Source organism: Neolamprologus multifasciatus, chromosome 3, assembly GCF_963576455.1.
Source record: "Neolamprologus multifasciatus chromosome 3, fNeoMul1.2, whole genome shotgun sequence".
NCBI lineage: Eukaryota > Metazoa > Chordata > Actinopteri > Cichliformes > Cichlidae > Neolamprologus > Neolamprologus multifasciatus.
In genome coordinates this window covers 33,005,779-33,032,095 of record NC_140441.1, presented here as the reverse complement: position 1 = coordinate 33,032,095, position 26,317 = coordinate 33,005,779, and the positions used below count along the sequence as shown (strand labels likewise).

General features: G+C 41.0%; 3 protein-coding genes across 3 annotated transcripts in view; 1 reads left to right on the top strand and 2 right to left on the bottom strand.

Moving 5' to 3' along the window:
* LOC146522634 (uncharacterized) overlaps window positions 1–26,317 on the bottom strand; it is a 518,363-nt gene that overhangs the window by 400,101 nt on the left and 91,945 nt on the right. The gene's annotated exons all lie outside the window — the stretch shown is intronic.
* On the top strand, window positions 1,125–26,317 carry LOC146522637 (FERM domain-containing protein 7). Its single transcript, XM_085153509.1, has 12 exons — window positions 1,125–1,612; window positions 13,724–13,828; window positions 13,907–13,949; window positions 14,077–14,155; window positions 14,242–14,339; window positions 15,972–16,086; window positions 16,453–16,600; window positions 16,974–17,069; window positions 17,623–17,786; window positions 18,313–18,381; window positions 18,609–18,684; window positions 18,995–26,317. The coding sequence occupies exons 1-12, from the start codon at window positions 1,484–1,486 to the stop codon at window positions 20,228–20,230; spliced, it is 2,358 nt and encodes a 785-aa protein (XP_085009635.1). The 5' UTR covers window positions 1,125–1,483; the 3' UTR covers window positions 20,231–26,317.
* Window positions 22,687–26,317, bottom strand: part of LOC146522636 (serine/threonine-protein kinase 26-like) — a 46,177-nt gene continuing 42,546 nt past the window's right edge. Inside the window, exons 8-12 of the mRNA XM_085153546.1 lie at window positions 26,175–26,317; window positions 25,967–26,072; window positions 25,504–25,560; window positions 25,158–25,285; window positions 22,687–24,922 (exon numbers count right to left, since the gene is read on the bottom strand). Coding sequence (XP_085009672.1) covers window positions 24,907–24,922; window positions 25,158–25,285; window positions 25,504–25,560; window positions 25,967–26,072; window positions 26,175–26,317 — 450 coding nt within the window. The 3' untranslated portion in view covers window positions 22,687–24,906. The remainder of the gene's footprint in view (window positions 24,923–25,157; window positions 25,286–25,503; window positions 25,561–25,966; window positions 26,073–26,174) is intronic.

Genomic DNA, 26,317 nt, shown 5'->3' with positions numbered 1-26,317 from the left:
GATTGTGTTTTAACGTGTACATGAGTACTGTCTGATCTCTTCAAAGTTTATTTAATCTGTAACAGTGTATCCTGTTACAGTAGCTGATGATACCTAATGCACAAATAAATAAAAACTGCACCTGAAGGGTTTAAAATAAATGTAGAAGTTTCAAATATTTTACTAAAAATGTGTTTTACAAGCATAAAATTTACTTTGATAAATGTACTACTGATAGCTGTTGGTTGACTAGATGTACAATAAGCCATAAAAACACAACAGCACCTACTTTGACAGACTCATAAAGACATCTTAAAATTAATTTCATATTGAAACATTTTTCTTATTATATTCACACGTTTTGGCCTTTTTTTAATCCAGTACACATTCACGTATGTGTATATGTAGATGTATCTTTGATTCAGCTAACTACAGCATAAAAATGACACTTGTAATGTAGTCCATAGGTAGTAATGATGAACATGGATACATTCCTTAATATAAAAGAAAGATGAACGAAACAATTTCTGGTGCCTTTTTAGTCACATCAATACAGGATTTCTAACAGGTCTAAGAAGTAATCCTTGGAGACCACAGAAAACCTCTGCTATGAGGAAAGAATAAGTATCCGTTAAGTATTCAGTAAATCAAATTGCCCCCTGTGTGCTCATAAATTGATCTGTTGTACTGTTATAAAGTATTAGATCATTATTACGCATGCATTGATGCTTACTGCAAGTAGAGCTGTACTCTTTTGATGTGGCTGATGTGGAGCTAATTTATAAACTATTTTGTATTAAAATGTTTAAAAAAAAAAACCAGTGAGAACTCCTCATCAGTAACACAGTGACAGTGTCCCGTTGAGTCCCAGTAACTTGTTAAAAAGTAACAAATCACCACATTTCGTGCAAATGATGATATTTTTAGGCTAAATAATCAACTTTTAAAATCACAGTGTTAGAAGTCACTCTAAGCACTTTTTTTAAGGTAAATGCAGTGAAATGCGAGTAAAGTTTGTTTATTAGGCAATTTTTACAGACACTCACAAAGCCCTGTGAGTGTAAAATAAATAAGAAATTGTCACAAAAGCCAATAAAAAGACACAATAGATGGATGTAGATGAATATAAGTATGAGAAGGTGGGAGCTGTATTACTCCTCTAAAATACAAGTACATGAAAGTGTGCTTAAGCGCAGTAATATTTATGTGCAGTGAGTTTAATCCAGTGATTTGTCAGTGAACGAGAAGCTGGATGAGGTCTGGTTGTCTGGAGACAACGTCAGCGTGCCATTGCGCATCCGGAGAGCGCGCGCTCCAGCGGTAGGAGCGAAGGGGAGGATGAACACGATCGTGGAGGTTTTGGTGTTGATGGTAATGGCGGGGAGCGCGTGAAGCCGTTTCTCGTGGGATTAACTCTCGTGGACATGGATTTAATGGACGATCGTAGTTGTTTTAGTTGTTACTTCTGCTGAGAGACGCAGACAAACAGAAAGGAGCGGGAGAGATGGGGGACCGACAGCGGCGGACCGGGAGACTCGAGAACCTCACAACCAAGTCCCGGGTCTCCAAGGAGACCAAGCTCCGGTTGCGCGTGGTCTTCCTGGATGACAGCGAGCGCACGTTCGAAGTGGAGGTAAGCCCTTCACAGGGGGTAGTGAAAACATTCATATTTACTTTTCTGAGTGGATCCACATACAGCACGTGTCTCTCTTCAAAACAATATTATAAATGATCAAATGTGTCGAATATGCGTTTTAAATCTGTCTGGATATTATTTTTTCCCTGTTTTTTATAAAGCTTTCTGTCACTTTGTTTGCGACTTTCTTTCCCTCCTTCCTGAAAAAAGAAAGAAATCAAAGAGGGAAAATCCACCACGGGCTCTGTTCAGACTGGATTCTTCTCCAACATTTACCCTTTAATATAATATTTAGGATTATTATCTGGGAGTACCTGGTCGTGCACTTCTCTGGTCTGACAGGGTTTAATCTGCTGTTTAATATAAGTTAAACCTGCTATTTTAGGTTTTTATAGCGTGTGCAAAACAGAAACTGACCATTTAAGCGTAAATGTGCTTCACATTTTCAGAGTGTTCCTTATTCTTAGGCACCAACATCTGACACAAACCCCCTTGTCTCTGATTATCTCTGTTGAACAATCAAAAACAGAAGAAGAGCGCTGCAAGTTATATTTAAATAAATAGCAGATCTGTGGACAGTATACTGTAGCTAATACTACCATATTCCCATATACTTATTTTTTCAGCTGGGTTTCAATCAGTGGCAAAACTGCAATCAAAGATACAAAAGCACAAGATTGCTGCACTTAATAATCAATTAATTTATCTATTACAGATAACCACAGACTGTATAAAAAGATGGAAAGAGTTTTAGGTCTGTCAATCTGGTCTTTAAGTGATGACGTATGAACCCTGTTTCCGGGTCCAAACTACTCTGAGTTTATTAGGGCTGTTGTGTTTTTAACATGTTTTAATGCTTTGCATCTTGTTCTATTTAATCTGAACAAGCACCTTTAAAAAGTCAGTGATCACGGTCAGCCTCTCTCTGTGATTATTGCCACTATTCATTTCAGAGCTCAGTTTTTAAAACCTTACGATGTAACTAGAGCCCAGCCCATGCAGCTGTATATTAACAACTAACCTCATATTGTGGATGGATTATCTCAGTTGTTCTCCTGACTGAAGTTTGGTCCGTTTACATGCAATTACATTTGTCCCCAGCAGCTTTCACAGCTTTTTTGACATAAAAGAAATGATGGATTATATGATATGGAGAACACACAGGAGATAAATGTGTGTTATGGCCTTTTTCTGCTTGCACTTACAGTGGGGCAAAAAAGTATTTAGTCAGCCACCGATTGTGCAAGTTCCCCCACTTAAAATGATGACAGAGGTCAGTAATTTGCACCAGAGGTACACTTCAACTGTGAGAGACAGAATGTGAAAAAAAAAATCCATGAATTCACATGGTAGGATTTGTAAAGAATTTATTCGTAAATCAGGGTGGAAAATAAGTATTTGGTCAATAACAAAAATACAACTCAATACTTTGTAACATAACCTTTGTTGGCAATAACAGAGGTCAAACGTTTACTATAGGTCTTTACCAGGTTTGCACACACAGTAGCTGGTATTTTGGCCCATTCCTCCATGCAGATCTTCTCAAGAGCAGTGATGTTTTGGGGCTGTCGCCGAGCAACACGGACTTTCAACTCCCGCCACAGATTTTCTATGGGGTTGAGGTCTGGAGACTGGCTAGGCCACTCCAGGACTTTCAAATGCTTCTTACGGAGCCACTCCTTTGTTGCCCGGGCGGTGTGTTTTGGATCATTGTCATGTTGGAAGACCCAGCCTCGTTTCATCTTCAAAGTTCTCACTGATGGAAGGAGGTTTTGGCTCAAAATCTCACGATACTTGGCCCCATTCATTCTGTCCTTAACACGGATCAGTCGTCCTGTCCCCTTGGCAGAAAAACAGCCCCATAGCATGATGTTTCCACCCCCATGCTTCACAGTAGGTATGGTGTTCTTGGGATGCAACTCAGTATTCTTCTTCCTCCAAACACGACGAGTTGAGTTTATACCAAAAAGTTCTACTTTGGTTTCATCTGACCACATGACATTCTCCCAATCCTCTGCTGTATCATCCATGTGCTCTCTGGCAAACTTCAGACGGGCCTGGACATGCACTGGCTTCAGCAGCGGAACACGTCTGGCACTGCGGGATTTGATTCCCTGCCGTTGTAGTGTGTTACTGATGGTGACCTTTGTTACTTTGGTCCCAGCTCTCTGCAGGTCATTCACCAGGTCCCCCCGTGTGGTTCTGGGATCTTTGCTCACCGTTCTCATGATCATTTTGACCCCACGGGATGAGATCTTGCGTGGAGCCCCAGATCGAGGGAGATTATCAGTGGTCTTGTATGTCTTCCATTTTCTGATGATTGCTCCCACAGTTGATTTTTTCACACCAAGCTGCTTGCCTATTGTAGATTCACTCTTCCCAGTCTGGTGCAGGTCTACAAGTCTTTTCCTGGTGTCCTTCGAAAGCTCTTTGGTCTTGGCCATGGCGGAGTTTGGAGTCTGACTGGTTGAGGCTGTGGACAGGTGTCTTTTATACAGATGAGGAGGTCAAACAGGTGCCATTCATACAGGTAACGAGTGGGGGACAGAAAAGCTTCTTACAGAAGACGTTACAGGTCTGTGAGAGCCAGGGATTTTCCTTGTTTGAGGTGACCAAATACTTATTTTCCACCCTGATTTACGAATAAATTCTTTACAAATCCTACCATGTGAATTCATGGATTTTTTTTTCACATTCTGTCTCTCACAGTTGAAGTGTACCTCTGGTGCAAATTACTGACCTCTGTCATCATTTTAAGTGGGGGAACTTGCACAATCGGTGGCTGACTAAATACTTTTTTGCCCCACTGTACATAACACCATTTTACCTTAGTGACTCACAAAGAGAACCACAATGTGAGTTGCTTGCCTACTGACATTAGCAACTTGAGTTTTAGTGTCATATCCAAGTCCAGTTTAGCACAGGTGAGGAGAACAATCAAAACCTCTCCCACCTGAGTTACTGCCACTCTTGACTCTCTCTCTCTCTGTGTTAGTTTGTCCAGTAAAATAGGGAAAAAGATGAAATAGGGAAACAAACTCTCAAGCTTTCTGACAACACTGGTACAGCTGTAACAGTTGATTGTTTGTCTTGCAGGTGCTGTTTAGCGGCAGAAAAGTGTTTGTGAAGGCAGGTTTGTGTAGATTTATGCATTGTTAGGACTGCTCTCTCCCCTAAAAACTGAAATTAATGCATTAACGAGGCTCAAACCCCAGTTCTTCATTGGAAATGGTGTGTTTGAGCCACGTCCTGTCTAAACTTTCATTCTTTAATGGAAAAGCTCCAAAATGTCTTTTCAGAAACTCTTACGTGGGCTGTTTCACATGGTAGGCACAAATGAGAGAAATTGTCTTTAAATATTAGTATTAGTCATCACAGTGACTAATACTGCCATTACTAATACAGTTTAATTTTCACTCAGCATTAAATATACTGATGCAGTCTTGAGCAACATAATGACAGGCAGACGCCAGTTAAAAATACCCTGTAACCTGATTTAAAAAAAAAAAAGTTTCATTACAGTTGTAGGTGCTTCAGGATTGCTGAACAGCATCCTACAGGATGCCTTCCAAATCCGCTGTTTTGCGTCAGATTCTCTCAGTGTCCCTCCGTGATCGTCTCAGCAACAGCGTGATACGTAGTCAATGTCACCAGCAGCCCGCAATGGAAGAGTGAATTAGGAAGTGACTGCAATGGTTTGGCCACATCTGCTGCATCACCTTTTGATGCAGCAGCACCCCGCCCACTGGAGAATCAAGCGTGGCGCGCCTAAGAAGACTTGGATCAAGCAAATTGAAGACGATTTTAAACAATGACGTCTAACCCTCGAGCAAGCAAATGTGAAGGCAAGAGACCACAAGGCCTGGGAATTCATCATTGACCAAGATGGAAACCCTACGGCACCCACAGCGATGTATTGGCTTCGTGAACAACCTCCCCTGCCAACCACCAGCTAGGGACAAAAGAAGAAGAAGAAAGATAGCCTGTACTGCTTGCATTCACACTTGTGCATTGATGTACCTGATCTGCCATCAGGACTGCCTGAGCTGTTCATGTTGGACTTGGAGCTGATAAATGTTGAATGACAGCTGATTTTACTGTCACAGCAAACAGAAGACTTCAGAATCACCCCTGGCCAATAAGCGTGTTATTAGAGCTACGGAAACCAGAAAAATGGCACATGTCGACATTGTAAGAGAACTAGCTATTGGATTAGCAATGTTGGCGAGATACTTTACAGTTATCATGATATAGATTTCAATATCAAATCTATGCTGTGGGTGTGCTGGAAGTTGATAGGTACCTACCTAGAAATGTTACTATATGTCAAATTGGCGCACTTTGATTGGTCTTTTAAGTGCTCCCGTTTACTCCTATGCATTTCTGGCTGTTCTTGGACTCATTTTTCTCTTTTATTAGAAGAGAGAAACTTCACTGCCAGCATGTGTTTTGGCAGTGAAATAGCCGTACAGCAGAGAAACACCATCCCGAGGAATAAAAGCAGGCCACAGCACCAGCCTCTTACATATGCACATGCGTATACATATATGCAATGCAGTATCATCACTGTGCTAGCATGTTTCCAATGTTTGCATGTCAACAATTCCAGTTAGAGACACATATAGCCATTTGGGGTTGCATTAGGAAGTGGATCTTTCATGAAACGCTGCCTGATCTATCTGACATTATCAAGTGATACCAAGCAGAAATATCACAGTTGTTAACATCTGCATTGCTAAAAGTTATTGGAAAAAGTTTTGTGGTTGTATCTACAGTGTGTCTCTGAACACCTCCCAAAACCTGAATGTTGTTACCAGCTTCATAAGTCATGTGGCTGTAAGCACATCCACCACAAAGTAATGACAGAGAATTAAACTTAGATGGAAAATTCAATTCAATTTTATTTAACCTCCTAGGACCTGGCGTCCACATATGTGGACATCACGTTTTGGGTTATTTAGACTAAAATACTCAATTTTGCTCTACATGGGCCTGATAGCCGCTTACGAGGACATTATACTGCTACTGTTCTATTAAAATATGCAACAAATATCCTCTTATGTGGCTCTTATTTTTCTTAAAAACAAAAATAAGGTAAAAAAAAAAAATCTGGTAATTCTTTGTTTTTACATTCATCGGTTGGGTCTTAGGAGGTTAAAATCACAACAACAGTCACTTCTTGGTGACTTAATTAAGTCTGTCTAAAGAAAGATTTATTTTATATTTTTTTAATGGGCCAAACAGCTGCAGATGTTTACCAGCTGTGTGAGGTGTAAACACTCTACTGTCTATGAACAGCCATGTGCTGCTCTACTATCCAGGTCAGAAAAAGCAGACCAACGGGCCGCTTTTTCAACATGGTAACGTCGCCTGCGAGGCAGTATTGCAATCTAAAAAGAATCTGTGTGTGAGTGTGTTTGTGAGTGTGTGTGTGTGTGTGTGTGTGTGTGTGTGTGTGTGTGTGTGTGTGTGTGTGTGTGAGTGTGTGTGCATGGCTTGCAGTATTGTGCTAGCAAAGGAGCTCCATTTTCCATGCCCATGCTTTCTTCCCTGTCAGTTTCCCAGCGGCCTTTGGGACATTAGCAGCATCTGTACAAGAGGAAAGAGAGCTGAATGAAAAGGCATGGATATACAGAATAGGGAAAAAATAAAATGTGATAAATTTTGTAAACACCCTGATCAGGCATAACATTACAACCACCTGCCTAATATTGTGTCGGCCCCCCTCTGTACTGCTGTGGGGTCTTTACCTTATGATATAAAGAACCTAGAGGTGACTGTAGTTGGGATTTAGTGTGATATGAATAAAATTTAATTTAGCTTAATTTTCCTGCCAAAACATTCCTGACTTACTGAGGCATGGACTTCACTAGACCCTTGAAGGCATGCTGTGCTATCTGGCATCAAGATGTTAGCAACAGATCCTTTAAGTCCTGTAAGCTGTGAGGTGGGGCCTCCGTGGAACGGACTTGTTTGTCCAGCACATCCCACAGATGCTTGCTTAAGATCTGGGCAACTTCAAGGCCAAGTCAACACCACAGACTCATTGTTGTGGTCCTCAAACCATTCCTGAACCATTTCTGTGCAGTCCCAAAAGTTGATTCTGTTCATCTGGACGTAGCGTTTTCAGTGGGAGAAACGTTTCGTTACTCATCCAAGTGACTTCTTCAGTCTCAGCTGACTGCAGGTTTCCCCAACCTTATAAACAGTACATTTCCATAATGACTGAAACCAGCCCCCTGAAGGAACAATAGGCTGGGAGGTCAGTTCCTTGATCATTGATATGCAAATTCTCATGAGCATTGATCAACCACCACTGATCAAGGCTCATTGATCAAAGATCACTGATCAATGGCCATGAGTACCATTCACAGAGAGTTGGGGAATGGCTGCAATCACAGAATTGTAAGATGGCGAAAGATGTACCCTTAGGCCCCCTCCTCGATTCAGAGATGGTCTTTCCCTTTTCACGTAAATGGCCTCCTTGACTCCGCGCTCAAACCAGCGTTCCTCCCTGTCCAGGATGTGTACATCCTCATCATTGAAAGAGTGTCCACTGGCCTGTAGGTGTGAATAGACTGCAGAGTCCTGGCCTGACGAGGTAGCTCTTCTGTGTTGTGCCATCCGCTTCGCCAAAGGTTGTTTGGTTTCCCCGATGTATAAATCCTGGCAATCCTCCTGGCACTTGACAGCGTACACTATGTTACTCTGTTTGTGTCGGGGGACCCGATCCTTAGGGTGGACCAATTTTTGGCGCAGCGTGTTTTGGGGTTTGAAAGCCAAAGAGACCCGGTGTTTAGAAAAAATGTGTCTCAACTGCTCCGATACTCCTGACACGTACGGGATCACTACAGGTTTTCGCTTGGGCAGCGGTTGTCTTTCTCTCCTGGATCGGCTGGAGCTTCCTTTAGGTGCCTTTCCAGCTTTGACAAAAGTCCAGCTGGGATAACCACATTTACTCAGGGCCTTCTTGATGTGATGCTCTTCTGCTTCTGTGGCCGCTGTGTCTGTGGTGATGGTGTTCGCTCTGTGTTGTAGCGCCCTGATGACACCCAGTTTGTGCTCCAGTGGATGATGAGAGTCAAACCTTAGATACTGATCCGTATGTGTAGGTTTACAGTACACGTCAGCTTTTAGATGTCCCCCATTACTGATGGAAATCTCACAGTCTAAGAAGGTTAACCTGCCACTTTTCATATCCTCCCTGGTGAATTTGATGTGTCGGTCCACCAAATTAATGTGATCCGTGAATTGTGGTCCATCCTCAGATTTGATTTTCACCCAGGTGTCATCCACATATCTGAACCAATGACTTGGTGGTATTCCGGGGTAGGATAGCAAAGCCCTCTTTTCCACTTCTTCCATGTACAAATTGGCCACGATGGGTGAAACTGGGGAACCCATGGCACACCCATGTTTCTGCCTGTAGTACTGACCCTTGTATGTGAAGTAGGTGGAATGCAGACACAGTTCGAAAAGCAAACACACTTGGTCGATGCTGAGAGCGGTCCTGTTGCTGAGGTTGAGGTCATCTTGTAATCACTTACGAACTACCTCCAACGCTTCCGTGACTGGGATGCAAGTGAAGAGAGATGTGACGTCGTACGAGACCATGGTTTCTTCTGCCCCCATAATGACATCTCTCACCTTCTCAACAAAATCCAGGGTGTTCTGGATGTGGTGTTCAGAGCTGCCTACCAATGGGTTGAGGATCAAAGCCAGAAACTTGGAGATGTTATAGGTTGCTGGAATTTATTCTGTTTCAACAGGAAGAACTGAATATGTTACTCATCATAGCTTAATGGTACAGAAATACACAATAGTGTTTGTCTGCTACAGTCTGCTTAACAATTATGGCAGCACTTTGTGGATGTTTAGCAAAGCTCGTGGTAGCTAATCGGTAAAATGTTAGACATGTTTTGTCCTGCTGAATTTTTCCCTGATGTGCACGGTTCAGTCACTCAGGTCATGTTTTCTTAACCTTCAGATTAGTTCATCAAAGCTGTGACAGCAAAACTGAGGTGAGTCCGCTGACTAAAACAGAGAACTGTGAAGCATCACTGGACCATGACAGCAATTTCTATGTTCGGTTTATGAACAACTTATGAATAAAGCTTACACGCATGTGTTTCCTCTGGAGTCTCTGGTTTCAGTCTAAAGCTTTTAAGGTTAACTGGTTTGGGTCAATGACTGAGTTTTAATTTGTATCATTTTTGCTACATCTGGCCACTTTGTGCCCTCTGGTGCATGAAATACTGACCCCTGGTGGATTTTCTGTGAACTGCATGTGTCCAATTCACAAAAGTAAAATAAATAAAATGATGTGAAAGAATAATAAGAAATAGAAATAAACAGCAATAATGCAAGTACTATATATTAGGGTAGAATTAAGTCCAAATATAAAGTACAATTAGATGTACATAGTCATACTAAGGTAGGACATACAGATTGTACAGGTGTTATTATATAAAACTGTATTATATTGTGTACATTACAGTTCAGTAATCAGGCAGTGATTCAGTAGCCTGATGGCCTGTACAACCGCACATGTTGAAAAATAACACTTAACCAATATGTTGAAATTTGGACATGTTCAGTGTTACTGCTACCTCGCAATGTGCCAAAGGTAACTCTGTGCATGTCTTTGAGATTTGACAAAACTGCATTTGTTCCTCTGGAACCAGCTGGAACGAGCTAACACGCCACTGCTGTATGCAATGAAGGCCCTTCACTAGTCAAACAGACACGTGTAAGCTTGTGCAGATATCATTAAACTGTTTTGCTGTTTTCTGCTTTGAATTCACATCCAAAGTTGCACATCGCTCACTTTTTCCTCTGTTCTGCTCTGCTGGAAACTAACTGCTCTGCTGATCTGTGGGCGGCTGTTTGCTTCCAGTAATTATCAGTTAGGCCTCTTCTTCTCTCTATAATCAGTTACAGCTGCCATGTCCTTCGTCATCCTCCCTCTCCCCTAATAACCTTTCTCCTTCCCTCATGACAAGTTAATGAGGGACGTCCAGTGACCCCCCCGACAGGGCACTAAACACCAGGTATAAGACAGCGAAGGCTAAAAAAAAAGCAAAAACGTGTCACTGCAGTAAGTGAACACCACACAAACACCAGAGACAGGTTCAGCGCTCCATGTGGGCACACACTACTACTTTGATTTAATCCTGAATTAAATTTAAGACACAGGGTCTTCAAAGTACATAAACAATAAGGCAGTACTTTTACATGTTTGTAGTGTCCTTTGTATTTTTGTCTAATGTGGTTAAAGTGACCTATTCCTCTGATCTGACTCCACATTTCTATTCTTGGGCTCTACTAGAAAAGCTTTGCATGATTCAGAGGTCAAAATACAGGAAATATAACTGTTAGTTTAAAGGACGGAAATGGAGGTAAAAACAGGACATATCAAAAATAATCTCCCAGTTTCAAAGTGATTTAATTTCTGGCTGGAGTCACAAACTTCATATGGATGTAGGGGGTCACACCAATTAGGTTGGTGTGCAAACAAAAGTAGTAGCAGAAACTCTTAAACATTGTAATTTAACAACAAACATTAAAGGAAAGATGCACAGCTTATATACACTGCGTTCCAAATTATTATGCAAATTGTGTTTAAGTGTCATAAAGAGTAAATAAGTTGTTTTTCAATTAAACTCATGGATGGAATTGTGTGTCAGGACTCTTTGTATCACTGAAATCAATCTCGGACACCTATGATCATTAGTTTGCCAGATGAGCCCAATTAAAGGAAAAACTACTAAAGAAGGATGTTCCACATTATTAAGCAGACCACCATTTTCAAGCAATATAGGAAGGAAAAATGATCTCTCTGCTGCTGAAAAGAGTGAAATAGTTGAATGCCTTGGACACATAATGAAAACCAGATTTATTTCACGAACATTTAAGTGTGATCACCATAATGTTAAGAGATTTGTGGCTGAGTCAGAGCACACATGGGTTCGTGCAGATAAAGGCACAATGAGGAAGGTTTCTGGCAGACAAATACATCAGATTAAGAGAGCAGCTGCTAAAAGGCCATTACAAAGCAGCAAACACATATTTGAAGCTGCTGGTGCCTCTGGAGCCCTGCGAACATCAAGGTGTAGGATCCTCCAGAGACTTGCAGTTGTGCATAAACCTTCTATTCGGCCACCCCTAACCAATGCTCACTAGCAGAAACGGCTGCAGTGGGCCCAGAACTACATGAAGACTAATTTTCAAACAGTCTTGATCACTGATGAGTGCAGTGCAACCCTGCATGGTCCAGATGGATGCAGTGGTGGATGGCTGGTGGACAGCCACCATGTCCCAACAAGGCTGCGTCGTCAGCAAGGAGGTGGTGGAGTCATGTTTTGAGCCAGAATCACGGGGAAAGAGCTGGCCGGTTCCTTTAGGGTCCCTGAAGGTGTGAAAAGGACCTCTGCAAAGCATGTGGAGTTTCTGACTAACCACTTTCTTCCATGGTAGAAAGAGAAGAACTGTGCCTTCTGCAACACAACCGTCTTCACGCAAGACAATGGACCATCTCATGCTACAAGGAACACCTCTGCATCATTGGCTGCTATCCGCATAAAAGGAGAGAAAGTCATGGTGTGGTCCCCATTCTTCCCTGACTTCAATCCTATTGGGAACCTTTGGAGCTTCCTCAAGCAAAAAACTATAAGGGTGGGAAGGCAGTTCACATCTAAACAGCAGCTCAGGCAGGCTATTCTGACATCCTGCAAAGACATTAAAGTAGAAACTTTCCAAAAACTTACAAGTTCCATGAATGCAAGAATTGTAAAACTGCTATCAAATAAGGGGTCCTATGTCAATATGTAACTTGACCTGTTAAGATGTTTTTGATTGAAATAGCTTGATCTACTAATGCTGCAAATTCAACAAATGACCATTTTAAATTCTGTACAACTTATAAAATCTTTTGAAACTCTGTGTGCGTAATAATTTGGAACAGTGCATTTTAAGTTTTTTGTTTTTGAAAAACATACTGTTTTCATTGGGAGTTTTGTTCAGTAACATTTGAATTATACTCTGTTGGTCGTTGACTTGACAATTATGCCGACTGTCATTTGAATCGACTATTTAGGAAAAACAGAGAAAAATATAATTTGCATAATAATTTGGAACGCCGTGTATATATATGTTATCTGTTATAATCTGTTCATTGTTTCCCCTTAAATGGAACCACGTTTGTAAGGGAAATACATTTGTGAGTTGAGCAGCAGAGTTGAGTATGCGGGTTTTGTCCACAAAAAACTTGCCAGATCTTTTCTGCCAAGGCCAAACAATTTATTCTTGAGTCTTGTTTGGTTTAATTTAATGGATTGGACAATTGAAGTCTGAAGAAACAAGACATAGCAACAGTTTACAGTCTATTCATTGAACAAATGGACCTCAGTACCATGTGGAAGAACCATACACAGCCTGGTACCACCTCCTCATGCTGGTCACCAGCTCGTTCACACACTGCTGTGGGATGGCATCCCATTCATGCCCATGCTTATTTTCCCCTTTAGGTTTATATATCTATACATATCTGCCAGCAAACTGAGTTCCCAAAGACCCAGAAAGTCACTGGAATCCAGAGTCAGGGACATTAGTTGAAATACACCATTTTTACAGCTTTGTAACCGTGATGGCAAAAGAAATGTGTGAGACTTCAGGCAACACCTTCTAGTGTTTGAAAATGTGCCTAATTAACCAACTAGTGAAAAAAACCCCTAATCTTAACCATTCACCTGACATGTTCACCATTAGGAGGTTAAGTAAGACAAGCAATGAAGGTCTCAGTTTCCATGGATACAGTTCAAAATTTTCTGCCGTTGTCCTCTGTCATGCCTCAATTTTTTCTATCTGTTGTCTTTTAATCATTTAATGTCCCCTATGCATATCTTCCACAGATTAATTAAATATGAAAGGAAAAAATGGCCATGATTATGCAAACTCTCATTAAGCAAAGTATTAGTGGATAAAGTAACTGAGCTGTAGCACATTTTTCTGGGCTCCCAGGAGCACTCCCGGACTTTAGTTTTAAGAACATCTCAATTAAAAAGTCCTATTATCCTTCTCACTTTAATTCTCTCCCACTCTTTCTTCCAGCAAAAGGTTTTAGGTGGCGACTTCTACAACAAAGTGTGCGGTCATCTGAAACTGCTGGAGAAGGAGTACTTTGGCCTGGAGTTCAGACACCACAGTGGCAATTATGTAAGAAACGCTGGATCACACAGATATGCACAGATCAGTGCGGGAGGTTTTTAATGTCTTAACAAGTTTCTGTTGCAGGTTTGGTTGGAGCTGCTGAAACCTTTGGTCAAACAGATCAAATGTAAGTCATATCTGTCCTAAGATTAGTGCTCTGACTTCATATTTCCTCCAAATATTTCCAGATCTCAGCGTCTCTGTCTGCACCATTGTCCTGCGTCTATAATCTCTTTTCTTTTCCCCTCTGTCAGACACCAATGATTTATTCTTCAGGTTTATAGTCAAATTTTTTCCACCAGATCCTGGACAACTCAAGAGAGGCCTCACCAGGTAAAGTCTGAGCATAGATGAGATATATGTTCAGCATAAGTGAAATGCCACAGTAGGTGTACTCATACTGTTTTGTGTGTGCACAGGTATCTTTTTGCCTTACAGATCAAGCAGGACTTGTCTAATGGCAGTCTGACCTGTAATGACAACAGTGCCGCCCTGCTGGTCTCTCACATACTGCAGTGTAAGCATCAAAGTGCATCACACCTGGTGTAATTTTTTTTTTTTTGCGGCAGATTCAGAAAAGTACGAAGCCCCGCAAGGGACATGGGAGAAAAAAAAATATGATGAACTTTTGCGAGATCTCGCAAAACTAACTCTCGCAAAAGTTGAATTCCAACAATGGCGGCAGCTACTTAGTTGTAATATTACTCTTTCTGGGTCACAAAATAAACTTTTAAGATATTTTGAGGCGTGAATGTAATTGTGTAAACGTCAAATATCTGCCCGGTTTACAAGACATCACATATTTGCAAAAGTGCTCTGACGTTTTCGGAGATCTGACACCCACCATCTCAAAGCTAACGGGAGGTCGAGACCTACTACAGCCGGGAGGAACACCGCTCTCCCGGCACATCGTGCCTCGACCTCCCGGTCAGCTTCGAGCTGGCGGCCCCCGAAGAATGCGGCTAAAACTTTTGCGAGATCCCGAGTTTGTTTTGCGAGATTTTTCTCCCATGTCCCTTGCGGGGCTCCGTAGAAAAGTACTGGAAACGTTCCTCAGACCTTTTGATCCATATTGACATGATAGCATTACACAGACGCAGGTGCTCATCCCAGAGGTGCTCAGATTCAGATGTGGTGATTGTGCAGCACGTTTGAGTACAGTGAACTCATTGTCGTGTTCAAAAAAAACAGTTTGAGATGATCTGAGCTTTGTGACATGGTGTGTTATCCTGCTGGAAGCAGCCATCAGAGGATAGGCATAGGCAATGGCATTTAAACAATGTTCAACTTTTAAATGTGTATTTTAAGAAAATATCCTCGTACAATTACACCGGCACCATCAGTCTGACCTGCTGAAAGAAGGCAGAACAGATCCATTCTGCCTTGTTGTTTTCACCTAATTCTGACCTTACCATCAGAATATTGTAGCAGAAATTGACCCTGATCAGGAAATTATGTTCAATCTTCTATTGTCTAGTTTTGGTGAGCCTATGCAAACTTTAGCTTCAGTTTCTTGGTCTTCACTGCCAACAGTGGCACCTGGTTTGGCTATATCTGTGGCTATAGCCCATCTGCTTCAAGGTTCAGCATGTTGTGCATTCAGAGATGCTCTTCTGCATACCTTCATATCATGTTATTTGATTTACTGCTGCCTTCCTATCAGCTCAAAGCAGTCTGGCCCTTCTCCTGTAATCTCTGGAATCAACAAAGCATTTTCACCTACAGAACTGCTGATCATGGGATATTTTATCTTTATTGGGACATTTTCTGTAAACCCTAGTGATGGTTGTGAGGGGGATTAACAGTCTCTGAAATGCTCAGATGAGCCCATGTGGCACCAACAACCGTGCCACACTAAAATTTGAACTTTGGTAGGAAATCTTACCTATGTTTACATGGCTAAATGCATTTTTCTGAAGGTGTACCTAATAAAGGGTCCAGGGAGTCCATATTCATTTTATACATTATGTTTTTGAAAATGTGTTTCATATACTGCATTTACTTAGTCAAAGATTTCCCTCTAGAGCAAAGTCCCACTCCGATTCTCTCCTTCCCAAATGGCCCAAAAGTGGTGACTATAATGCAATTAAATGTTTAAAACGCAGAGAAACTAAATTTGTGTTTGCATGCATATGCATTTGTGCTACAGCAGAGATAGGGGACTATGACGAGGAGCTGGACTGCCAGCATTTGGAGATGAAGCACTATGTTCCCAACCAGGAATATCTGGACCACAAAATCATCAAGTTTCACAAGAAACACAGGTATGAAGTGAAACAGAAGACACTGGTGCTCTGTAGTATGCGGACAGTTTTGTCAAACTAGTGTTAATTTTGACCAGAGAGAAAGGGCAAAGTATTAACTGGACATAGGACTGCGCCTCTTTCCCCCCATCCCACCCATAGATTCTTTTAAAAAGACGATAGATTTGAAAATATGATCATTTCCAACCAAAATGCCACTTTTGAAACATATGTTTGACGTGTTGTTTGAGTCTAACTAGGAGAAATTTTGTTGGAAAAGCAGAAGTGACTGCTGGGTCAAACTGGCAGCAAAACAACAGCAATGCATCCAACTCTCCATAAATCAGAGGTTGGATTGTAATTATGATTCTTTGTTTCTGTCCATAGAGGACTCTCTCCAGCAAACTCCGACATCCAGCTGCTGGAGGTGGCGAGGAAGCTGGACATGTATGGAATCAGGCCTTACCCTGCCTATGATGGGGAGGGAATGAGGATCAATCTGGCTGTCACACACTCTGGAGTGCTAGTCTTTCAGGTGTGTCCACTTCCACATAAAAGGACAAATATTTTTATTTTTTTCCATCAGAAATATATCCTCTTCTATTAAGCTAGGAGTTGCTGTTTTAGCATTAAAAAAGTTGGTTTGTGAAGTTACAACACAATAAATTTAATAGATCTAATAAACTAACAATCATTCATTGTATGCGAGATGTGTAAAGATAAAATCTGAGGACGTCAGTGATCCTTTTTTGTTTTTATAGTACCAATAAAAGTTTACAATTTCCATGTGCATTTCTCAAAAATCAACTAACAGGTTTAGGAGAGGAACACTGTTTGAGGCTAACTATGTGTGCAGATGCTACACTACACATCACATATAATCTCTCATTATTTTTGTGTTTTTCCAGGGAAACACAAAAATCAACACATTCAGCTGGGCAAAGATCCGCAAGCTAAGCTTCAAACGCAAGCATTTCCTCATCAAACTACATGATAAAGTTGGGGTGAGAAACTGATCCAGTTTGGGCCACACGGTTTTGCTTTTTGTCCTATTAAGATTTATTTTTGAGGGGTGTACCCTGCCCCCCACCCTAAGACAGCTGGGATTGGCTCCAGCTCCCCCGCAACCCTGAAAAAGGATAAGGGGAAGCGAATGGATGGATGGATGGGGGTTTTTTTGGCCGTTTGGCCGCAGTATCATGTGATGGATGCATGAAAAATGGGCAGGTACAAATATTTAAGAGATAGGGAGGAACAAAACATTCTGGCCAAAAGAGTAAGGCTTTTGTGGAGATCTCCTGGCCAGTAGTTCTAAGTACTTGTAAACAGCATGCAAAGAGGCAATGTAAAGATCAAATCCGATCCATAGCAGCTACCAAGTTACTAATGTAAAGGTTCTACAGCTAGAGCACTGGTGCCAGTTCCCACAGAGCACCCTATGGGGGCTTTTAAGTTCTCCGGTAGAAGACTTTTTGGGACTTGAAGTGAAGACAGCATGCTATACAGAGGTGGTCGTAAATATTTGACTCATCATCGTCTTATTTCATGTCCATCCAGCCCTCGTGTAAGGATACACTAGAGTTGGCCATGGCCAGCCGTGATGTGTGTAAATCATTCTGGAAGATGTGTGTGGAGTACCATACTTTCTTCAGGCTGGCTGAGGAACCAAAGGCCATACACAAAACTCTGCTGTCATGTAAAGGCTCCAGCTTCAGATACAGGTAAAATGCAGACAAGTGCACATAATGCTATAATCTGAAGGTGCATTCAGGCTTTTGTATAATACATATATATATATGTATATAGCTTAATCATCTTTTGCCCAAAATCAAAGTCATTTACTTATTTCCAGTGTCTACTATGCATGAATTGTTCTCCACCCATTTAGTGGTACATCATCTGGATTTAAGCTTGTACACAAATATTTTGACTCACAAAACTTTTTACTTACCTACTCTTGTAGTGTTTGAATAAACCATCCTGAGCTTTCCAGCTTATCCAAAGGACAGATCATGTCGTGGTGATCAGTCTGTCCACAACAAGAATCCCTACTGATAGTATTGGTTAGAATTGAACCAAACTGTGCTCAAAGTCATTTGCTGATTTATAAGCAAAACCTTGAGAACTATGATGGACTGTGAGCGTTTTTTTTTTTATTACCCTTTTCTTCTGATGAATATTCAAAGTCTTTGTTTTCAGTCAGGTGTGGTAGTGTGTCCATCTGATGTTAGTAATGTTGTTTGGCAGTGGTCGGACCCAGAAGCAGCTGCTGGAGTGTCTGGGATCAGGGGAGAAGAAGCCTTCACACTTTGAAAAGTGAGAGAGAGATTTGATTGATGCTTCAATTTCCTTTTCATAAGCAAGAAACTTGCTTATGCAAGTACTTCAAAGGCAAGGAGCTTGAAGTACTTGAAACGGCAACATATTTTATTAAGCCATCTTATGTAAAGGTCAAAGGATCTGGAACAGAGGAATCTTTTGTGATCAATTTTTATAGTCTGTGTATAACATCCGTTATTTTATTCCTTTCTCTGTCTGTCCAGGATGTACAGTCAGACAGACTGTGACCCCAGACAATGTCGATCTTCTCCTGATCTCCTCACAGATGTCTCCAAACAGGTAATAAATATGACTGTTCAGTCTTTAAAACTATTGCTTGACGCACAAAGCATATTCATGTCTGACAAAATTAAAACAGCTACTGTTCTATTATCTGTTTTTAATGATTTTGTTTAATTAACTTGAAGATCTTTGGGTTTTTAGAAATTTCATCATATGTTCTTGGGCCGTTTTTTCTTCTTTTTTACAATTCTCTGATATTATATAATACATCCATACTCTGATATCATATGAGCGAATTAATTAATGGTAGCATAATCAAAATATTAGTAATAAAAACAACTCAAGTGTTCGTGCCTTCTCTTCTCAGGTGTACGAACATTCCCACCCATTCCCACGGTCAAGTCGTGCTCTGGCAATACTCAGCCAGGATCAGTTGGACCCACATCATCGAGACAATGATATTGAAATCAACGAAAGAGTGGCTAAACGCAGCCATTCATGTGTTGAGGTCAGCCAGAGGCCTCGCCTCCTCTCCCAAGTCACTCCTCTTTCTCCATCTGTCAACCAGACAACGCCGCCTTCACCCTCACCGAAGACGAGATCTGCTTCAATATCTGTAGTAGAGGACGCAAGGGGGGTACGAATCGGGACACAGCGCCAAGCCCAGCGGTTAGCTGGTGTCTATGGAAACCGATCTAGACGTCGACCCAACCCCCAGCCACATCCAGATGCAGGACAGCAGCTGGTCCTTCTCTACCCTAACAGCCCTGCCTACCAGTATCATCCTGTCCTCCCATCGTTCCCATTAGCTGGCTCCTCGCCACTCAACCGACATCCCTACTTGTCGGAATTTGTTGCTGTTTCCTCACTGGAACGAATTCCACATACAAGACGGCGGGATTATGTGACAATGGATGGCATAACACGGCCATCTTTTTACCCAGTGTGTCATGATTCGCCATCTAGTTCACCAATCAGGAGAAACCTCCGCTCCAGTGGTTCAGGTGGGCTGGGATTGGCCAGAATGTACCAACCAGGAAGCAATGGTGCAAGACTCAGGGGCGTTGGACATACAGAGGCAGGTCATTACAGCGATGACTCCAACTTCCTTCCTGGACTGCCTCGCCGTGTAGCCAGCCAACCTGATGTCAAATTAAACCTCTCGAGGAGTTCAAACACTGCCTTTAACCCTGCTTCTGAGTTTCGCCCTCTTGGTTACTACCCACACCTGACGCGCCCCTCCAGACCCACCTACCTCCCACTAAACTCTTCCCCTCTGCCTGAACGCCCCAGTTCACTATGTATGATTGGCAGCACTGCGGGAAGCTACAGCGACTCAGACCCGGAGGTTTTCTATCCATACTACTGCCCTGCCCCTCAGGTGGGCAAGATGGTACGATCCGCTGGACTAGCCAGGATGAGGTTTTCATCGGGGAGTCTCCAACTTGATGAGGAGGAAGAGGGGGAGGAGGAAGAGAGGGAGCATGCAACAGCAAAAGAAACTGCAAAGAAGGAGCCAGAGGGTGAAGAGGAGAAGAAAGAAAAGATTGAAGGAGGAGAGGATACGAAAGGAGCGGCAAAGGTTACTGAAGTGACGCTGTAGAAAAAGATTAAAACATTACAGCGATTCATGATCACAGTCAAAACTGGAAGGATAATTTAAAATAGCACATCCTCTGCAGACTGTAGATAACACGATAAATGTATTAGATAAGAAGTGTGTCGTTTTGAGGTGCACTGGCAGATGAAATGTACTTTTTTGCCTTCTTCAAGTGAAAACCTCAGATTTTGAAAAGGGGCTACTGTTTTAGTGGCTATTTTATAGGTGCAAGCTTACAAAAACAAGTAAATAAATAACAACAATAATAATAATAATTAGTATTTTAGAAATTAAAGATGTTTGACAAATTAAAGCAGACAACAATTTAAAATTTTTGTTAAGGTGTTTGAGCCACTACAACATTAATTCTTCAAACATTCCTTTATCAGAGGGGTATGGGCATCATTTTCCCCTCATTTCATGCCTTGATGATGATCATGAAATGGAGACACATTGGTCTCTTGAAGATGTTAATTTTAGTTGTGATCTGGTGACTGTGAAGTTCATAGGCTACTCCTTAAGCCGTGTTAACTATAAGGTAGGCCCATATATAGGTGGAGGCACTGTCATCCTGAAATAGACCACTCACATCCCATACAACTGGTCAACCAGAACAACTTTCTATTGGTTTTCATTTCTTGTTCCCTCTAAGGCAGGGGTGGGCCATTAATTTTTCCAGGGGACCACATGAGAAACTGGGACTGTTGTGCAGGGCTGCATCAATTAAGCTTATTGGTGTGGCCATCCATAAAAGTCCCAGCTTCTAACGTGGCCCCTCAGAAAAAGAAAACCGCAAAATACCCCAAATGTCTTAATAGAGCCAAAGGATGCTCACTCTAAGGGCCGAGCATTCTAGGCTGTGCTTTTCTCTTGATGTCTTTATGTGTGTCATTTATGCAGTCTCTCACTTATTGACAGTATGGTTAAGGATGACTCACCAGAACGTATCACTTTTCCACATTTCTGCAGACCAGTGCCTATGTTGCTTTTTTTGCTTTGTAACCCCTTTCATTGAAGCACTCTATAGCTATGTGCAGTACATGTGTGAAAAGCATACTTAGGTTGAAAAAAAAAATGGATGAACCAACTGTGACGTTAGCTTTTCGGCCACTGTTACACTAGTTTTTGGAGCCAGAATTTACCATATCTGGACAAGTTATCAGTTGCTGGTAAAAAAGGAGAGTGTTTGGTCACAACCCCCCTGAAATCTTGGTAGATAAAGAAAATCTGTATTCCCCAATTGACTGGGCAGTGGATGCCAAGTGAGAGCTGTTAAATGAATATGGTACTGCACTGAAAACCTCTTTTTGATTGATTTGCTCACTGGCAGATCACTATGGTGATCCCGTTTGCGTGGAAGACAGAGACTTGTCTACAAACAATCACCTAGTGGTGGTGAAACTCTGAAAAGTGCATCTATTGAAAAGTATTGATTTTATCATCTTTGATGTTGCTAACCACAGGCAGCAACCTCCACTGCCAGCTGGTAAGGGAAAACATATTTTTTACATAGTAAATAGTGGTTGCCAAGGGAACAACAACCGATCTGTGTGTAACTGAGTTTTGAAGTACAAAGAATACGCCAAGAATGCAGATTCTTGGCGTTACCTTTAATCATCCATAATTGTCTATATTTCTATGTGATCATCCTCACTGACTGTCCAAAGTAAAACATAAGCGACATGTGTATCAACAAAGACCCTGGTTGCTACATGGTAAAAAAAAATGCTAAGAGAGAATGAAATCCCTGTTGCTGTTTATATGCATTTATAGCTATATGCAAACACTAGCCATACCCTTACCAGTTAATCCAGCCTATCAAGCACTGGAATCTAACATTCACAGATTGTGTGGATTGGACTGAAGTCATGTGGAGTCTGTTTTGATTCCACTGGACCAGCGAACTATTAGCAATGTGGTAGTTGTGCTGGCTTTAACCTTTCCCACAGACTAAAATGGTGGTCAATTTGATCACGATCAGATCATCTGAATTTCACGTTGTGTTATTTAATGTTGCCATACTGCTGTATTTGGAGACATTATTTCAGACTAATGGCAATGGTTTAAAAACAGAGCAAAACAATAATAATAAATAATCAAACACCAATAAAAAGAAAATTTTTAATCTATGTGAAAAATGACTAAATTAATCTTGATGTCTGTTGGAAAAAGATCTTCTAGGACTTAAATATAAAGTCTTTGTATGGGTATGATGTATAGGTATGATGCCTTCATAATGTTGGTGGAATCATTTTCTGGGTGATGTAGTTATATAATGTATTGTTACTTCTGTAGAAAAAAGTGAACTTTGGGTTTATATATATTACAGTTGCATTTTGTCATTAAAGGATTAAAAACAAGAAGACAATTGTGTTAAAATTAATAAAGTGCAAGATTGTAAAAAATATATAATAAAGGAACTCATAATCACTGAATAAAACCCAGTGAAAGCAGTTGAATCAAACTTAAATATTTATTCATAAAACTCTAAGTCCCGCTACAAAAAATGAGTACATTGCTGTAAAATCTTACATCTTTCACTTTACATCTACCCCTCAACAAGCATTGTATCCCTTATGATATATATATATATAAAAACAAAACAAATATACAGCGACTGAATTTTATAGTGTCTTTGGTACAAACTATCAGTAACACCTTCAACTGCAGGTCCCTTCATGCCCTTGAAAAAAACCTGCGCTACTTTCCAATGTTGTCTATTAAGGAAGATATCGTAAAACTTTCTGACACAATCTGAAACTTGCCAAGTTTTCCAAAATGCTACATATAATGAAGCAGCCACTGGAAGACCTTTGTGTCATAACTACATGTCAACATGTATTCTTAAAAAAAAAAAAAAAAAAAAAAAAAAAAAGATTCCTTCAATCTTACTGGGTGTGGGTTATCAAACGTAGTTACACTCACCAAATGGCAGCCATTTTCATCATTTTAACATCCTGTACCTCCGTCAAAAAGACCGGTCAGTGACTGCATGGTAACCTCCAGTTGCTAAGAATGAAGGCGTATCCTCCTAATCAGTTGGCAAGTGATAAATGTGTTTGCATTGAGTGTGTTGCACTGAAAGACTCGTGATTGCTTCAGTCACTTGCAGCTTGCCATGGTTGCCAGCAGTCTGCATGGAAGATGGCGACTTATCTGCAAACACTAACCAAACACCGAGTGGTAGTGAAACTGGAAAATTTTTTTAATGGAAACAGAGGACATGTGCCTTATGAAATGTATTGGTTTCAGTGGTAAGGCAAAACTTACAAAGGAACGTTCTTTGTTTCCAGTTGGCACCACATTTTTCAAGGTTTCATTACCACTTGGTGTAGTTGATCAGTGTAGACAATTTTTGCATCTTCCGTACAAACTACAAACAACTGTGGCAATCTGCTAGCAACCAAAGCAATTGGTAGGAGGTTTGCATTGACACTAGCAAGTGCAAGAACACTCCAGCAACCACTTGCCAATCGATCGGGGACTACACATTTTTTCCCCCCTCTACTAGGTCACCGATTGGTCTCTAAGCCTCTGTGATTAAAGCCTTAACTGCTGCTAATTAGAGAAGGGCAATAACAACAACAGCTATCTAGCTTACTGTTTATCAAGCTACTAACTATTTGGCTAGCAAGACTAACATAACAAAATAAATCTGGACTAACAGTTGTGTGCTGCCAGTGGCTTTGTTACTAAAAGTAACTAAACCAGCCTTATTCACATGGCAGCCATTTTCAGCATTTTAACTACTCACATCTTGCCAGCAACTTTGGGTAGCTACAATAATAGCTAGCCTACCAGTTTACAAGCAACTGGCTACCTACCCAAGCTAGCCATAGACTGGTAGCTCTCACAACTGGAGATAAGCTGTTAAACTTGATGGGGAAATATAAAAGTTTAGGAACATTTGGACATTAAAAAGTTCCATAAATTCCCCACATTTGTACCGTTTTAGAGTAGGAGGCTTTTCACCTTGAATATTCAAGAAAGTCGCTGTACAAAACAGTAAAACTGAAGGATCTACAGTGCTTTAACAAAAACCACCTTGAATGAATTCTGGGATCAGGGAACTGTAATTGAAAGACATTACTGAAAAACAAAAACAAAAAACAAATGTAATATTGGCATATCATCTGTCTCAAGTGCTACTAAACAAGAATAAAGACATCTACAGACTCCAGGCAACTCATGACACAAAAACATACCACTGCTGATGGACGAGAACCTTCTTTGGTATTACATTTCCTTCGTGAGCCATTTCTACAAAAACCTCTTAAAAACAAGTGACGGCAGAAAATGTAGAAAATGACTGATAACAAAAAGAACTAAGGCACATTATGGTAAAGGCAGATCAGAAATAAAAGCTATACATCAGATTTTATTTTCGTTATTGTTGTGGATTTTTTTTTTTTTTTTAATTAACCATAGGAGTTAAAAGGTTTTCAACCAGCAGCAGGGAATATATATATGTATATGTATATGTATAATATAGTGTATATATCACATTGGTAGTGTGTGTGCGTGCATGCGTGTGAGTGTGTGTTGAGATGTGTGTGTACAGCAAGCAGATACTGCACAGCAAATCTGCCTTGTTTTCATCATCCAGCAGCATCACCGTAAAGGAAACACAGTCTCTCTCTTCATGGTTTTTCTTTTTCCTGGGGCGATCCGTCCGTCTTTCAATTTGTTGTGTATCTGAGGAGGAAGATATTAGGTTAACAAATGAGCAAAGGAGGATACAAATGTTCTGAATAACGTAAAAGAGGGAGAAAGAAGCAGGACGAAGGGCAAATAAAAGCATCATATTCTGGCATAAATAAGATAATTAACTTCCAATAAAAGAAATTGAGTAATGAGAGAAGGTTGTCATAAATAATTGAAAGAAACAGGAACGCAACGCTGTATTTAGAAAAGGTTACACTTCTGGTACCTGGCAATGATATGCGTGACCATCTTGTCCGTGATGCCTGGACAGATATCTTCAGCTATTCGAATGTTGCGTTCCAGCTCCTCGATGGCCAACCGCTGCTCAGAGTGCTCCTTGTGCTGTTGCTTCAACTACAGAAGAAGTTGAACAATAAGAATCATTTTTGAAAATCTTTTTTTTCTTTTAATTTTAGCTCACTTCTCTCAGGTTACCACAAAGCCCTCCAACAAAAATCAGCACAAAAGCCCAAAATCAATGGCAGGATAACTACATATTCCCTGGTGCAAAAAACAGTTTCTGAAACAAAAGGATGAGTGTATTGATGTTTAGGAGACTTGTGTATACCAACCTCTGTGAAGACGGGGGAGATGACTGTGGTGAGACTGGCAGATTTACTCATCTGATCCTGAACCCAAGGATGAAGAGGACAAGAAAACAAAAGACGGTGAGAATCTGAGTTATACTGACCTCCGACTTCCTCATATTGCATTTAAAAAAATGTCTGAAGTGTGTACACATTGCAAAGGGTGTAACCTGTCATCTGTGCAGTGTGAATGACACATAAGCAGGGTTTCTCTGTATTAACATTGCAGAATTCCAAAAAGTGGGTCCAACCCAGTACTAGCAAGGTGTAACTAATAAAGTGGCTGGTCAGGCTAGATGATTGAGACTGAGGCATTACTAGCGAGACCATTATGGACCAGACTTCTGATTTGACTTTAGAATACAAGTAAAAACAACTACAAGTTAAAAAACAAATTAACACACACAGGTTTTATTTCCATGTATGCTAACACACAGGCGGTACTAACATTTCCATTGAGGATGGTCCTGCTATCTGATTTGTCCTGCTTCTTCTTACGGACAGTGGTGAAGGACCACTCTGGAGACTCGTTGTTTTCCTTATTACTAGATTCACTTAAAGAAAAAATGAACACATTTAAATGCACAGATAGATGTCGGACCTCTCTGCTCACACACACCTGAAGACGAAGTTCCAGCTAAATCAAGAGACAATACCTGTCAGAGTCGTCTGAACTGTTGTCACTGTGGTCCTCCTCCTTCCACCTCCTGTACCTGTCAATCAGCTCGCTGAGATAGGACGTCTTCTTGCAGTGTTTGACGATGAACTTGTGTTTGAGCAGCTCCTTGGCTGTGGGACG

Excerpts from the sequence above, each read along its gene's own strand:
- LOC146522637 (XM_085153509.1), top strand. The coding sequence starts at position 1,484 with ATGGGGGACCGACAGCGGCGGACCGGGAGACTCGAGAACCTCACAACC. Across the intron at positions 13,950-14,076 it reads TTTGGTCAAACAGATCAAAT|ACACCAATGATTTATTCTTC; the intron begins GTAAGTCATATC and ends CCCCTCTGTCAG. Across the intron at positions 17,070-17,622 it reads AACTACATGATAAAGTTGGG|CCCTCGTGTAAGGATACACT; the intron begins GTGAGAAACTGA and ends ATGTCCATCCAG.